Source organism: Salmo salar, chromosome 13, assembly GCF_965601325.2.
Source record: "Salmo salar chromosome 13, fSalSal1, whole genome shotgun sequence".
Lineage (NCBI taxonomy): Eukaryota > Metazoa > Chordata > Actinopteri > Salmoniformes > Salmonidae > Salmo > Salmo salar.
Window position 1 is genome coordinate 75,073,385 of NC_138303.1, and position 14,736 is coordinate 75,088,120.

General features: G+C 41.3%; 1 protein-coding gene across 3 annotated transcripts in view; it reads left to right on the forward strand.

Annotated features, from left to right (window-relative positions):
• Positions 1 to 9,118: 9,118 nt before the first annotated feature.
• Positions 9,119 to 14,736, forward strand: part of ttc3 (tetratricopeptide repeat domain 3) — a 47,848-nt gene continuing 42,230 nt past the window's right edge. Inside the window, exons 1-8 of one of the 3 annotated variants that reach the window (XM_014137269.3) lie at positions 9,119 to 9,207; positions 9,777 to 9,849; positions 9,991 to 10,033; positions 10,257 to 10,413; positions 10,513 to 10,594; positions 10,680 to 10,733; positions 11,801 to 11,933; positions 12,965 to 13,050. In XM_014137269.3, coding sequence (XP_013992744.1) covers positions 9,787 to 9,849; positions 9,991 to 10,033; positions 10,257 to 10,413; positions 10,513 to 10,594; positions 10,680 to 10,733; positions 11,801 to 11,933; positions 12,965 to 13,050 — 618 coding nt within the window. In that variant the 5' untranslated portion in view covers positions 9,119 to 9,207; positions 9,777 to 9,786. The other 2 variants (XM_014137270.3, XM_014137271.3) reach the window with 2 other exon arrangements.

The window sequence follows — 14,736 nt, forward strand, 5'->3', positions numbered from 1 at the left end:
TGGCCTTTCTAGGGAGTTTTTCCTAGGGAGTTTTTCCTAGCCACCGTGCTTCTTTCACATGCTTTGCTTGCAGTTTGGGGTTTTGGGATGGGTTTCTGTACAGCACTTTGAGAATATCAGCTGATGTACGAAGGGCTATATAAAAATAAATTTGATTTGAACTAAGGAAACCCATCACACTTCTTCAATCACAGTCCACTACAAAATACATCCTTACACAGGCTCAGGTGGTACATTCACCGACAGGATTTCTTGCATGGCCTCGGCTGTGAAATCACGGAGACCCAAAAAACGTTCAGCGGCATTCACAATGATTCCAATTTTCTTAAAATTCTTCTCCGCTTGTGCTGTACAATTTATGACCATTGCAATACATAATACAAAGTCCACCTTTTTAACATGTAGCATTCCACTATCCCTCGGTTGATGAGAAAACTTCACTGGTCGTGGTGGCTCTAATACCATTGCTTCTTCCCCGCCACTCGTTCCGTCCAATCTTCTCACCGCCTCCAGATAGAAGACATGCTGGACACTCCTTAACCTTGCCACCTCATTCTCACTCAGGGCACTCCAAGAATTCAGGTGCATGTTCACCTGCACAGTTGTAGCATTTCCCTTCATCTGGCATATGATCTTTTTCCCTTCTGCACACACTTGACACATGATCAAATCTTTTACATTTATGACACTTGTGCACAAAAGCTCTTACAGGGTATCGCATGAATCCTAACTTTATATGTTAAGGGAGAGACTCTTCATCAAAGAACAGTAGCATGGATGAAGTTAATTTATTTTCTCCGTCCACCATACAGGTCAGTCGATGTGCACCAACCACTCTATCAATGTCTTCAGTTATATCCTCTGCCTTTACTTCTTGCGCCACCCCAGAAATAACCCCCTTGATTAGGCGCTATGCTATGAAAATCCATGCAGGAAAGATTCCACTCCAATATCTTTTTGAGTCATGCTTCTTCTGCTCCGCAGACACACAAAAAATCTAAATAAGACCACTTCTTGTGACTCTCACCGACTCCACACTTTCCCCCAACCCATTCCAGATTTTCCTGGAGACGTTAAACAGATAAATAGCATTGATCCAAAACCCTGACTCCGACTAAAAACGAGTCTACTGGTTTCCTGTTTCCCAACATAGCTTTAATTCTCGTTTCTCTTTTTCCTCGCCAATGTAACCCACTCATTCTCACTTTCTGTACTATTAGCTTCACCAGACTCACTAGCAGTTTCAAACAAAACTTCAGGTTCTGCCATCTTCCGTCACATTCCAATCCCAACTTCAGTCATCGACACAGCCTAAACTCAAAAGTCACACAATTGTGATTTACAGAAGCCAACTTGTGAGCCAAGGAACAGAACAAAGCCGTAGACGGCCCTTTCTGGCAGCGGAGAGGGCAAATTTTCCACCACATAATCTGAAATCATAGAAAAGAGAAGGAGATAGAGAGGTAAATATGACGCATAGACAGATGAATTGCTTGGTTATAACAGGCTAATGTATAATTTGAGATATTCACCACAACATCAGCATGCCTCATTTGAAGATAACTTTATGCTTTTTCGTAGGGCTAGGGAGGGAAATTCAGAACCATGTAATAAATCTTGTACCCATCTTTATTACTTCCATATTTCAAAGTGGGTGTTGGTAACTTTGTCATGTGAATTCAAGAGAGTGGGAAGTGGAACAAGCAACTGATTAGGAATGAACGAGAAACACAAGCTGTGTTCAAATACCCATTCCTTTCATACTGTATACTACATACTTAATGAGTATATACGACATACTATATACTATTAGTTCTTTGTAATATACTGTAAACGAACATTATCGTTTCAGTTGAGCGTACTAGCACTACGAGACAGCCAGTCCGACTGCTATTTCCACAACGCAGCTTCTATTTCCACTTCCTCTCTGCCGGAAGTTGATGCTGTTGCTATGCAACCTCTTGCTAGCATAACAAATTACTAGACAGACATTTAACGATTTCGGGTGTGTTCGTAAATTTAATCTGGAGTGCCATTGTGCACTCTGGGCGTTCCTAAATCAAGCGTTGTCAGATTGTCGTTTCGCTCTTGGAGCTTTCAGCACACTGGACGCTCTGGCTGAGGAGTAGGGTTGATCTGAGCGTTCTGACCTCACAACAGCAGTCAAGCACCCGAGCTAATTGGCTAACGTTGGCTTGCTACTTCCAGACACAACTGAGAGAATATCTCACTCTGACCATTTTACTTGCCCTAGCAGAGTTGGTTAGGCTGTTTTCATGTTAACCAAAGCATTGGTGACTGTAACTGTGCTGCTGGCAACAATTTAATTAAGCTTTCTGTTTGCCAACGTTTACTGACACGGCCATATTCAACGGGTGTTATTCTGTGCTCTGGCACATTCAGAGAGTGCTCTGAAATCGGAGTTGATAGCCAGGATGAACAATGTCCATTGAAAACTTAGCTAAGAATGAAGTGAATAATCAAGTCAATAAATGTTGGGTAGTTAGTGAAATAGCATATAGTTAATATACTGTCTGGCTAGTTCAAATGTATTATTGAAAAGTCATTCATGTATTACATTGCTCAACATTTTCTTAACATTTGTCATAATTCGGCTGCATATTTTCCGCCATTTTCCTCACATCTGAAAACGTTGTGAAGCCGCGCCCGTTTTCTGAAGAATTGCATTATGGTCCCTAAAAGCACGGAAATGGTGTCCACTGCTTGTATACTTCGTATTTTGTCGAATTTAGTACGACGTACCGGAATTTTTGGCATACTAAGACCAATTAGCTTATTACATACTCAATATAGGTCACAAATAGTGCGATTAGTATGAGTGTTCGAACACTGCTACTCTTTTCACACCAGCTCCGTGAAATCAGCGACATTGACTGGTCCCAAATCGCGCAAAAAGCTTCAAAATAAAGGTCCTCCGTTTACTTGAAATTGAGTTTGTTTCAAGATGCGTTCTATTTTTCTGATCCTATCCTCCCCGTGCATGCTATTTGGGGAGGTATTGAGGCTCATTGTTCTGTTCTAGTGGTTATTTAAGCAATAATGTACGAGGGGGTGTGGTATGACCATATATCACGGCTAAGGGTTGTTCTTGTGCACAACGCAGCTGCTCGCCAACGTAATTAGAACAGTCAAAAGTAATGTTTTTTTCATACTTGTGGTATACGGTCTCATATACCACGCTTTCAGGCAATCAGCATTCAGGGCTCGAACTACCCAGTTTATAATTGTAAATAGGTACTCACTTTGCCAAGGTGGGTAAATGAAATAAAACATGCAATCAGTACATGTTATTCTAATAAGTAGACATCGGAATGTGTATTAAACAGCAATGTTAAATATACATGAGTTGAAAAGGAGTTAATAGAAATGTCAATATTCTTCATTAAATAATATCTGGAATAATAGTTTCATTTATATTCCGTTAGATGGCACTGTTGTGCTGCTATTTTTATTGACTTGGCCAAAGCTTTTGATACAGTAGACCATTCCATTCTTGTGGGCCGGCTAAGGAGTATTGGTGTCTCTGAGGGGTCTTTGGCCTGGTTTGCTAACTACCTCTCTCAAGGAGTGCAGTGTATAAAGACAGAACATCTGCTGTCTCAGCCACTGCCTGTCACCAAGGGAGTACCCCAAGGCTCGATCCTAGGCCCCACGCTCTTCTCAATTTACATCAACAACATAGCTCAGGCAGTAGGAAGCTCACTCATCCATTTATATGCAGATGATACAGTCTTATACTCAGCTGGCCCCTCCCCGGATTTTGTGTTAAATGCTCTACAACAAAGCTTTTTTAGTGTCCAACAAGCTTTCTCTACCCTTAACCTTGTTCGGAACACCTCCAAAACAAAGGTCATGTGGTTTGGTAAGAAGAATGCACCTCTCCCCACAGGTGTGATTACTACCTCTGAGGGTTTAGAGCTTGAGGTAGTCACCTCATACAAGTACTTGGGAGTATAGCTAGACGGTACACTGTCCTTCTCTCAGCACATATTAAAGCTGCAGGCTAAAGTTACATTTATACTTGGTTTCCCCTATCGTAATCTCTCCTCTTTCACCCCAGATGCCAAAGTAACCCTGATACAGATGACCATCCTACCCATGCTAGATTACGTAGACGTAATTTATGGATCGGCAGGTAACGGTGCTCTTGAGCGGCTAAATGTTTTTTACCATTATGCCATCAGATTTGCCACCAATGCTCCTTATAGGACACATCACTGCACTCTATACTCCTCTGTAAACTGGTCATCTCTGTATACTAATCACAAGACCCACTGGTTGATGCTTATTTACAAAACCCTCTTAGGCCTCACTCCCCCCATCTGAGATATTTACTGCAGCCCTCATCTTCCACCCGTTCTGCCAGTCACATTCTGTTAAAGGTCCCCAAAGCACAGACATCCCTGGGTCGCACATCTTTTCAGTTCACTGCTGCTAGCAACTGGAACGAGCTGCAACAAACACTCAAACTGGGCAGTTTTATCTCAATCTCTTCATTCAAAGACTAAATCATGGACTCTTACTGACAGTTGTGGCTGCTTTGCGTGATGTATTGTTGTCTCTACCTTTTTGCCCCTTGTGCTGTTGTCTGTGTCCAATAATGTTTGTACCATGTTTTGTGCTACTACCATGTTGTGCTGCTGCTGCCATGTTGTGTTGCTACCAGCCTTCCCTGTAGCTCAGTTGGTAGAGCATGGTGTTTGCAACACCAGGGTTGTGGGTTCGATTCCCACGGGGGGCCAGCACAGAAAGAAAATGTATGAAATTGTATGAAATGTATGCATTCACTACTGTAAGTCGCTCTGGATAAGAGCGTCTGCTAAATGACTAAAATGTAAAATGTAAAATGTTGGTGTCTTGTTGTGTTGCTACCATGCTTTGTTATCATGTGTTGCTGCCATGCTATGTTGTTGTCTTAGGTTTCTCTTTATGTACTGTTGTGTTGTCTCTCTTGTCGTGATGTGTGTTTTGTCCTATATTTTTATTTTTTATAAAGTCCCCGCAGGAGGCCTTTTGGTAGGCCCTCATTGTAAAGAAGAATTTGTTCTTAACTGACTTACCTAGTTAAATAAAGGTTAAATGACTATAAAAAAATAACAGAACAGGATTAAATCATGTTTTGAAGAGAACAATTTTAAATTGGCCCTGTTTTTTATAAAGCTCTTCACAGTGCTTTTTCAGATAACCAGCCAACAACCTCAAAGAGCAAGCACAACGCAGAGACATAGAGAGAAAGAAAGAGATGGAGGGGAATTCCAGAGAGCAGTAGCGATTTTAGCAGGTAAATCTTGGCAAGGCAAAGTCCCTACATTTTTTGTTGATGCATGCCAGCAAGCCACTACACAAGACTAAACAATACATTAATTGCACTATAAACGGTGACGACAAACTGTTAGGGCCTGCCCCAACAGCAGAGTCCCAACACCTTACCACTGCTACACCTGGCTATCAGCAGATCCTTGTCTGGTAGCAAAACAGTTCATTCAGCCTCATTTACTGTCTTTAAAAAAACATAACTGATATGGTTGACTTGCTTAATTAAACAAATGTGGTTTCTACTGACAATTGAGATGTACATATGGCAAACAAATGTGGTTTCTACTGACAATTGAGACTGTCACGTTGCGTCAATTCGAATCTGGTATTAGGATATAAACAAACCATGCAACTTAGTTTTGCAATGATTATTTAATTCATAAATAGAATGATAGTACAAATGGAAAATATGATGTTCGTATATATACGGTCTCGCTGTGACACCACGCAGGGCAGACAGAGAAGAGAGCGTCACATCCTATTGTTCTCCCTTATATACTGACAGAGATAGTTCCCGCTCAATGCTGGCCTGTCAGGGCGGGGCTGAGCGTGGTTTAAACTTGCTCATCCTAACGTCGGCGTGCAGGCTGGTCCCAGCCTAGTGACGCACTTCCTGTCGCCGGGTGTAGTTCTTCTTGTCTTCAGCAGTTGATTTATCAGTAGTTTATATACTTAATATTGTAGCATAGCTTCCCCGGTATATTATATAGGTTATGCAAACAAATAGCCAGTTCAACCCTAACAAGATGTACAAATTATGGCATAAGGGGACAATGAGAGGATAAAAAGAAATCTGTAATTTCGATCAAGACATTAATGAGCGAGCTAGGATGGACGTAGTCAATACAACTATTTGTTCAGCACTTTTGAAATGTATGGCGACAGAATTCAGAACATGGGCCGTTCTTACAATATTCTCCCTGTACACCAAGTCAGAACCGAAGGATAAATAAAGGGGGCATATAAGCAGACAATGAAAACTCTTACAATATTCAAAGATGACATTTCTCTAAAACAGGCTATAGGCTAAATTTGCACCTCAAAGTCAGAACAGTAGGTTAAGAAAATTATTATATACATATCTCGCAGGCATATTACACAATTAATGCAGCAGCATACAATACATTTTTGGACTCCCTTTGTTGTGCTGTGCTCACTTGAACAGGAAGGTGGTGCGGCGGTCCTACTTGTGGGCTCTAGAAAGAGGCCCAAAATCCCAACTTGGAATTCAGAGTTGGATGACCGTTCCAAATTATTTGACGCATTTTCCCAGTCGGAGCTAGTTTTATCCGAGTTCGCAGTTGTATTGAACTCACTGAAGTCTGAGATTTCCCAGATCCGAGTTTCCAGTTCTTTTGAATGCGGCAGAAGTCATGCTGGACTGACAGCATGTCAGTGTCTGGCCCATGGCAACCCCTTTTTCGTGATATCCAATTGGTAGTTACGATCTTGTCTCATCACTGCAATTCCTCTACGGACTCAGCGAAGGTCAAGAACCAAGCTGCCGCACTGCTTCTTGACACACTGCTCGCTTAACCCGGAATCCAGCTGTACCAATGTGTCAGAGGAAACTCTGTCGAACTGACGACCGAAGTCGACCGACCGGTCCTCCACAAGAAGTTGCTAGAGCACGATGAGACAAGGACATCCCAGCCGGTCAAACCCTCCCCTAACCCGGACGACGCTGGGCCAATTGTGTGCCGTACCATGCGTCTCCGGGTCACGGCCGGCTGTGACACAGCCTGGTATCAAACCCGGGCTGCAGTGGCTCCTTTGCACTCGTTGTTGAATTTGCGATTTCCAACTTGTTGTGGAATATTTGTGTTCAATGGCCGATGGGCACCGATACGTTCTATAATTTATCTTTATTTGACAAGGATTGAAAAGGATTTGCCAGTAGATTGCCGACTTGATGCATGATGATGACTGCTTGTCTAGCTTGCTAGCTAAGATTTTGAAATTATGATATGACGTGATCAGTCCAATCAAAGCTAAGGTAGATATGTGATTTGATGTCATTTTATCTGTGTCCAATGACCTTGAGCCTTCTTGGATGGGCACTTCTAATATAAGTCTATAGCAGCACCCAAGAGGCTTGAATTCTTTAGTTCTACCCGTAGATTCTGCGGTGACGTGAGGGATAGAACACTGAGCCAGTCACTGCACAACTAGAGAACATTACCAACCCCTGGGCTCCGTATTTTCCACTGGCTGCCCCACCACCACAGAAAGCACTAAGCTAGGGTGAAATACCTGCATTTTGGAGCTGCTTTACTCAAGAAAGCAAAAAAGAGACCATGTTTGTATGCAGCTTTACTAACTCAAGGTTTATTTTTTTTAACATTGTTTGCAAACTGATATGTGACAGGTATTAATGTCAAAATAACATACAAAACAGAAGATGTTTTATTTTTTATTATATATATTTTTTGCTAAACAGCATCGCCACAGAGAGAGCATGCCTAAAATCACACAATACACCAGTTAAGGGTTGACAGTAGTTTAAAACCATTAATACTTCCAACAACAGGGTTGGTATTGTGTTGTTATTTTTTTAACTACTGTTAACTCTACCTCTATGGGATTGGTGTGTCCCCCGCGGGACAGTTGAGCTAACGTAGGCTAATATGATTAGCATGAGGTTCTAAGTAACAAAACCCAAAAAATCCCAGGGCATATGTAACCGATGTGAAATGACTAGTTAGTTAGCGGTGGTGCGCGCTAATAGCATTTCAATCAGTGACGTCACTCGCTCTGAGACTTGAAGTAGGGTTTCCCCTTGCGATGCAAGGGCCGTGGCCTTTGTGGCGCGATGGGTAACGATGCTATGTAACCGATGTGAAATGGCTAGTTAGTTAGCGGTGGTGCGCGCTAATAGCGTTTCAATCAGTGACGTCACTCGCTCTGAGACTTGAAGTAGGGCCGCGGCTTTTGTGGCGCGATGGGTAACGATGCTTCGGTGGGTGTCAGTTGTTGATGTGTGCAAGGGTCCCTGGTTCGAGCCCGGGTTGGGGCGAAGAGAGTGACGGAACCTACACTGTTACACATAGACATATCTGATATGGACAGAAAGCTTAATTTCTTGTTCATCTAACTGCACTGTCCAATTTATAGTAGCTATTACAGTGAAATAATACCATGCTATTGTTTGAGAAGAGTGCACAATTATGAACTTGAAAATGTAATAATAAACTAATTAGGCATATTTGGGCAGTCTTGATACACCATTTTGAACAGATATGCAATGGTTCATTGGATCAGTCTAAAACTTTGCACATACACTGATGCCACCTAGTGGCCAACATCTAAATTGTGCCTGGGCTGGAATAATACATTATGGCCTTTCTCTTGCATTTCAAAGATGATGGTACAAAAATAAATAACGCATGGTTTTTTTCTTTGTATTATCTTTTACCAGATCTAATGTGTTATATTCTCCTACATTCATTTCACATTTCCACAAACGTCAATGTGTTTCCTTTCAAATGGTATTAAGAATATGCATATCCTCGCTTCAGGTTCTGAGCTACAGGCAGTTAGATTTGGGTATTTAATTTTAGACAAAAATTGAAAAAAAGCGTCTGCTCCTTAAGAGGTTTTTAACTGGTGTACTAGCTTAACAAATGAGACAGTAAAACGATCTTTGTTAATTGATTTCAATAATATATTGTTCGTTTTTTCAGTACATGTATGTTTAAGTCACTTTGAACTATTGTTGTGATTTTAAATCAGAAAAACGTGGTTTTCTGTAACGTTCAAGTAAAATAAAAATCTACGGGACTTTTATTTTGAAATGTAGCCGTATTATCAGCAACGCCTGCTCTGTGGTAAACTGAGCATGTTGCCATAAAAGACAAGTGAACAAGAAAGGTAGGTTGGTGTGTGCTGTCCCATATTTTTTTTGTAGCGTGTCTAACAGTATTTCATGCTCGCGGTGTCCAGATTTCTAAATGTTGTTTTTTTTTCACGGTAAAGCCATTAAAAAACCGCGCCAAGTTGCTAGCTAACAAACGATTGCTTAACGTTAGCTAACTTTCAAGGTGAGTGCGAGGCTTCTGGCAGTCAGACAGATGTTCCCTTCCCCCATCTGCAGTTGGCTAACCAAACAATGACTCTATTAGATGGGTATTGTTAGGAAACACAATTTAGTTGTAACGTTAGTTAGCTAACGTTAACTTAGTTAGCCAAGTTATATGACCGCAGAACTAACGTTAGCTATAATTTTGGTTTAACGTTTCCAACGTCGTTAGCCATCTCCAAACATAGCTCTTTAGCCGTCAATTCACATGTGGTACGTTAACTTGGTACACTTTCGTTGAGTAATAATAGCTAGTTAACATTAGTTAAGTTGGCTAGTTTGTTGACAACGCAGTTAACTAAATAACATAGCTAACGTTATTGTGTATTGTCACTGGGCTAAATTATGATTCTTGTTTCAGACTTCCCAAAATGTCAGATTCAGACTCCGGTCCAGAGTTTTTGGACTGCGACATCAGACACGGGGCGAAACTTGTGAGTAACAAGGATGGTTGACTGTAATTTTAAATAGTGAAGTAAGTTAGTACCGGTGAGCTAACTACATCCTTTTGAAAATGGACTACTAATGTAATAAATGTGGCAGTACGTCATTATTAACCTTATGTTCTTCCTCAGATCTATGACAAAGACAGTCCCTTTGTAGCCCTGCAACCTCCAGGTAAGAAGTAGAACACTAGCTAGTTCCTTACACATAAATACCTAGCTAGCTAGTACTGACTCTCACATTGTGGTTGGAAATGGGTATTGGGAGTGGACAGGTGTGACCCAGATCCTCCACTATCAGAGACTACAAACATATCTATTCAAGGTGGATGTTGAAGATTACATGGGAAAAAATAACATTCATTTTCACTTGTATCACACTGTGTTTAATGTTGCAGATGTTATATATGAGCGATGGAATAAAATCCCTGTCATTTTGAAAAAGAAGGCGGCCCAGTTAATGAAATTGTATGCCTTTTGGTACCACATTCTGCTGCGTCAAGAGAATCACAACACCACACGCTGGGCTGTGCAAGTGGGCTTCCTAGACTCAAAGTAAGAACAATGACTTGCAAATTAATTGTAACTCCCCTGTCTCACATTTGTCGTTCCGTAGTAGTGTTAATGTGCATGTTTTCTTTTCACTTTCTCTAGTGTCAGCAATGACTTGAGTCTGAAGAGACTGCACAAGATAGAAATATTGGAAGCTATCCTCAGAGCGATGGAAAAAGGATGTGTAAGTTCCTTGTTACAATAAATGGAACCATACAGGAATTGCAGTGTTGAACCTGAAGGCTCATGTTGTCACTTTTCTCTTCCAGTTATTAGAAGATCAAACAAGGCATATGATCTGGATAAGCAATAAATTTAACTTGGTAAGTGTAATGCATGCCTATGGTGCACTGAAAATGCAAATATTCTGCATCTTCACTGCTTTCTCTTGCTCATATCTTTCCAAATAGAGCAACATGGTTTCTTCTCTTTTCTAATATGGAAGTATCCACTCAGCACAATAATTATTCATAAGAATACAAGAATGTTCTCTTCATGCCAAGAAAATGGGGCAAAATTCTACTTACTGTTTGAGGTATCCAAAGAGTGGGGTGCCAATATTCATTGTTTTAACTCAACAACTTATTTACACCCTGCTGGTACATAGCCAAGCAAAGGAAATCGAAATGTCCTGTTTGGTGCTCTTAAATTTGAATCGTTGATTGCGTTAAGACAAGCTCAACCTGATTTGTCACATGGAATACCTAGCAACCTGGTGCGCATGAACTTCCCACCCATGGGTGTATTGTCTTCTGGTTGCCGTGGAGTTGCCTAGGCAAAGAACTCTGTAAATATTGTACAACATTAGCATTTAATTGTTTGGTCTTGACTCCATTGCAGAATTGGGGTAAAGTGTTTTTTTTTGGCTCATTGCTAGCATGCTAGATGGCTGTTGGATTCAAATAATGTAGCCCTGGCTTTGTTTCGTCTGTTGGGAGGAATTACAGTAAGTACTGCATGCTGTCCAGAGATTGGGGGGAGGCTCAGGAACTGTTCTTAACCACAGCCAAGATGTGGTGGCTATCCATGTGCTTTTCGACAGCTGTGGCATCACCCAGGTGGGTGCTACATGTTTGGCAATTGAGGAACTGACTGTCGGAGAAGCAGATGTGGTACACCGATGAAGTGGTCCGTTCCCGTTTGTTAGACTTTCTCTCTGGCTGTACCATCGATGCCCCCTATGCTGAAGTGACACTGCCTTTCCAGTACAAACTGCCTCAACCCCCACCCTTTCACCTGAAGCCAAAATGGGGGATGTTTAATCTCCCATCTGTACCACCTCAATTTATTTTTTTGCTTTGAGAATTTTCTGTAATAATCAGCGCTATACAAGTTGTTATGATGGTGAAGGCTAGAGGTGTTTTGTTGACTGGTACCTCTCTGTGGCTAGCATGTGCCGGAGGTCCTGGACGACGCGATACGCTGGCTGGAGCGGACAGGAGAGCCCCGCATCAAGCTGCGGGTTCAGGAGCTGGGCCCCAGAGGGAACTGCTTTGCTGCCCTGCAGCTCATCTTCACTGAATGTAAGAACCACTGTCGGGCAGTGTGTCCTCCATTGCTGTTAATATGGTGGTCTGATATACTGTCTGTAAGCCTCATACTGATGTTTTTTCAGCCTTCTCACACTAGATCTTAACCTACTAATGCCTGTTTAGGGCTTAGTGGTAGGTAGCTTGTGGAGGCTGAAAGGTGAAACATGGTAGATGGGCAGTGATATCTAAACTTCATCAGCGAGGGCCTTGTTTTTTTTAAGCCAGAATTTCTAGAGACACCCAAATCTGACAACCTTAAAATGTGTGATTTGCTGCTTTTTTTGTTACATAAAAAGTCAATTCATTACAAATAATTATTAATCAAAATTACAAACCAATAAATGCCTTAGATTATTTCTGAAACATTTGTATTTTGTCCCATACAATCTCTATTCTTAACTGTTTTGTGTTCCGGCCCTCCAAATCAAACTTTATTTGTCACATGCGCCAAATAAAACAAGTGTAGACCTTACCGTGAAATGCTTATAAGTAACGGATGGAACTTCTCTGCTGACACCAGAGCAGAGTAAAAGGCAATTGACAGGAGTGTTTGGGTGTCAGAGTTCTTAAACTGCTTTTGCCCCTTTAATACTGGTCAGTCAGTCCTTAAACAGGGCAATGGTTCCTAAGTCTTCTGTGGGCCAGGGGGAACTAGTCCACATAGGAAGAGGCGTAGCCTGCCTTACTTCCAGTCAAAGGAGCGCTTCACCAGCCGGTAGAAGTTACGATTGTGCTCCCGGAGGTAGGAGCGTAGCTGTTGCAGCACGGTACTGTTGACGGCCGGGTGGGGACGCCCTTTGGACTCGTGCAGGCAGCATGTGACAAAGTTTGCTTTGATCTCTATTCTTAACTGTTTTGTCTCCCCCCGCCCGCAATTCCCGTGTGATCCTGACTTTGAATGTTACTGGGCTATAGGCTAGAATACCACTGTGCAATTAAATATGACATTGTTTATTCTGGCAACTTGGCAACTTGGTTAGCAGTGAATGGGTCCCAATCCAAACATGAACTTCTCTCATCAGATGCCCACTATACACAGGCCATGGGAGTCAACAGAAAAAAAATGATGCGAGAGCTTGCACAGGACCCCGGCCAATGGTCTATTGAGGTAAGAACCTGTAATTTATGTCATCCTTGAAGGACTCCATGCCCTCACCTTATTTTATGTAAAAATTGTGACGATTTGGAAAATGAATTTACTACAATCGTTTCGTTCCGATCAGCAAAATAAAGTTCTGAACCGGTTCGAACCAAAAAGTACTGTTTATTGTTTTACCTGTAAAATAACTTTTTATTTAGCTCATTAACCTCTTGGGGCTATGTGGGACGCTAGCGTGCCACCCGTGGTGCACCCTATCAACAGCAGGTGCATTTCAAGAGCGGCAAATTTGAAACCAAATAAATGTCAAAATTAAGATTTTTCAAACATACAACTATTTTACACCCTTTGAAAGATAAACATCTCCTTAATCTAACCACGTTGTCCGATTTCAAAAAGGTTTTACGGCGAAAGCATAAAGTTAGATTATGTTAGGAGAGTACATTGACAATAGCTGTGTGTAATGTTTTGTCAATTCAAAGACAGGGTCACCAAAACCATAAAACCAGCTAAAATGATGCACTAACCTTTTACAATCTCCATCAGATGACACTCCTAGGACATTATGTTAGACAATGCATGCATTTTTAGTTCTATCAAGTTCATATTTATATCCAAAAACAGCGTTTTACATCCAAAAAGATCCGTGTTAGCACATGATCTAAGCCAGCCGGACTTCTCGTCATGAACGAGGGGAAAACACTATATTTACGTTCGTTCAAACATGTCAAACGTTGTATAGCATAAATCATTAGGGCCTTTTTTAACCAGAACATGAATAATATTCAAGGTGGACGAATGCATTCTCTTTTAAAACGTTTTGGAACGAGGGTACCCAACATGACCTCGCACGCCAGAGTCTAATCGGCCATCACCGTTCCAAGGCTCTTGTTCGGTCAGATCTCAAAGTAGAAGATTCAAAACACTTTGTAAAGGCTGGTGACATCTAGTGGAACCAATAGGAAGTGCCAAAACATTAATCAGCCCCTGTGTGTTTCAATGGCATAGGCTTAACCTCTATGGGCTAGCGTCCCACCCGTGGTGCACTCCATCAACAGCAGGTGCATTTCAAGAGTGGCCAATTTGAATCCAAATAAATGTCAAAATTCAAATTTTTCAAACATACAACTATTTTACACCCTTTGAAAGATAAACATCTCCTTAATCTAACCACGTTGTCCGATTTCAAAAAGGTTTTACGGCGAAAGCATAAATTTAGAGTATGTTAGGACAGTACATTTACAAGAGTTGTGTGTAATGTTGTGCCAATTCAAAGACAGGCGTCACCAAAACCATAAATCAGCTAAAATTATGCACTAACCTTTTACAATCTCCAACAGATGACACTCCTAGGACATTGTGTTAGACAATGCATGCATTTTTAGTTCTATCAAGTTCATATTTATATCCAAAAACAGCGTTTTACTGTGGCGTTGATGTTCAGGAAATCGTTTCCCTCCAATAACCGGCAGTCAAGTCAGCACCACAAATTAAATAATTAAAATTAGGAAACATTGGTAAAATATTATATTGTCATTTAAAGAATTATAGATTTACATCTCTTGAACGCAATCAACTTGCCAGATTTAAAAATAACCTTACTGGGAAATCACACTTTGCAATAATCTGAGCACTGCGCCCAGAAAAATACGCGTTGCGATAGACTAGCCGCCATGTTGGGGAGATCTAAAATCG